A 2,119-nucleotide genomic window follows, 5' to 3' on the forward strand; every position below is an offset into this window, starting at 1 on the left:
CGCCGCCTGGACCGATAAACCTGTTGTTTAGCAATTCTGCGTTCTCAATCAGCGTTTAATCTACTCGTTCGCAGTCAACAGCCAAGCCAAGCTCAGCAGAAAGAACAACAGAAGCAGAATTTAAAAAGTTCAACTTTTGCTCGCAATTAAGTTAGCAGAAAAGTGAGTCTGTTCATAGGCCGAACGAACGGGCCCCAAGAAAAAAATCCATAATAATATACATCACAAATAAGTGACCAGGCACCAAAATACAAGAATACATCCAGGGACATGCAGAAATTCTGCTATACGTGGATTTTGATAATTTATACAGATTAGAGTCAATGGAACGCACGATCCACAGAAAGATGGGTGAGTACACACTTGCGTGGACACACACACACACACACACACACACACACACACACACTCTCTCTCTCTCTCTTTCTCTCTTTCACACACACACACACACACACACACACACGAACAGATATAAATACCAGCACACATATGCACACCAATATAAACACGTCCACACGTATACACACACACACACACACACACACACACACATCATCATCATCATATAATCATCATCATCCAGTGCCTTGCCGACTGGCGTGGGCGATCATGGACACACACACACACACATACACGTGCACACACATACATACACACACACACACTAAGCCCAGTGTTTCGCTGGCCCTCACCACGACCACGATCATGATCATCAAGTCCTGTAGTCCGTCCACTGACCACAACTTCATCACAAAACCACCACGACGACCACCACCACCATCACCACCACCACGGGTACCACCTCCACGACTACCATCAGGCCTTGTGTTCCGCTGACCCCATCAGGCCAGACTTGCATATTGTCCCATCACTACACGCCACAACAGGACCATCATCACCACCATCAAGTCCTGCGTCCCGCTGACCATCAAGCCATCCCCATCACAAGACCATCACCACCACCACCACAACCACGATGACGATCAGGCCAGTGTAGCACGTTGTCCTATCAAGCGATCACATGACCACCACGACCATCAGGCCAGTGTATCACGTTGTCCTATCAAGCGATCACATGACCACCACGACCATCGGGCAAGTGTAACACGTTGTCCCGTCAAGCCATCACGTGATCACACCACCACGACCATCAGGCCAGTGTAGCACGTTGTACTATCAAGCAATCACGTGATCACACCACCACGGCCATCAGGTCAGTGTAGCACGTTGTCCTTTCCCGCCATTAGGCCCCGAGTTCCGCCCACTGGCCACCGTACCCTCACACCACCACCGTCACCACGACCCCGTCAGACGACTGGCCATCACGTCATCACACGACCACCACCACCACCACCATCATCAGGCCAGTGTAGCACGTTGTCCCATCAAGCAATCACATGACCACCACAACCATCAAGTCCCGAGTTTCGTCGACTGACCATCACCATCATCAAGTCCCGTGTTTCGTTGACTGACCATCACCATCATCAAGTTCCGTGTTTCGTCGACTGACCATCACCATCATCAAGTCCCGTGTTTCGTCGACTGACCATCACCATCATCAAGTCCCGTGTTTCGTCCACTGACCATCATCATCTTCAAGCCCCGTATCCCACTGACCATCTCGCCACCACACGACCATCACAATCAGGCCAGTGTAGCACGTTGTCCCACCAAGTGATCACATGACCACCACAGCCATCAAGCCCTGTGTCCCACTGACCATCACGCCATCACACGACCACCACAATCAGGCCAGTGTAGCACGTTGTCCCACCACCTGGACCTGTTTCTCCGCTCCGCCAGACCGGGATGACACAAAGTTCTCGTAGCTGAAACAGAAAACACAAACACGTTGGAATTGAATCAAGGGGGAATAAAAACAACCCATTAAAATACGACAATCATCATCAAAATCATCGACATTATCATCATCATTATCATCATCGTCGTCACAATATCATCATCATTGTCGTCATCATTGATGTAAATACGATAGTTTGTGGAGAATTGTGTATACTATAATGACAATATGAAATATGTTCAACGTTTCGCCCTAATAAGCTTCATCATCATCATCATCATCATCATCATCATCATCATCATCATCATCATCATC

The 2,119-nt window shown here is 48.6% G+C and overlaps 1 protein-coding gene across 1 annotated transcript in view; it reads right to left on the reverse strand.

Moving 5' to 3' along the window:
• Nucleotides 1–595: 595 nt before the first annotated feature.
• Nucleotides 596–2,119, reverse strand: part of LOC101852796 (peroxisome biogenesis factor 1) — a gene marked incomplete in the record, with an annotated part of 72,702 nt that continues 71,178 nt past the window's right edge. The window contains 1 exon segment of the mRNA XM_013087598.2: nt 596–1,832. Coding sequence (XP_012943052.1) covers nt 1,751–1,832 — 82 coding nt within the window.

The sequence above is a fragment of the Aplysia californica genome, unplaced genomic scaffold, assembly GCF_000002075.1.
Source record: "Aplysia californica isolate F4 #8 unplaced genomic scaffold, AplCal3.0 scaffold00607, whole genome shotgun sequence".
Classification (NCBI taxonomy): Eukaryota; Metazoa; Mollusca; class Gastropoda; order Aplysiida; family Aplysiidae; genus Aplysia; species Aplysia californica.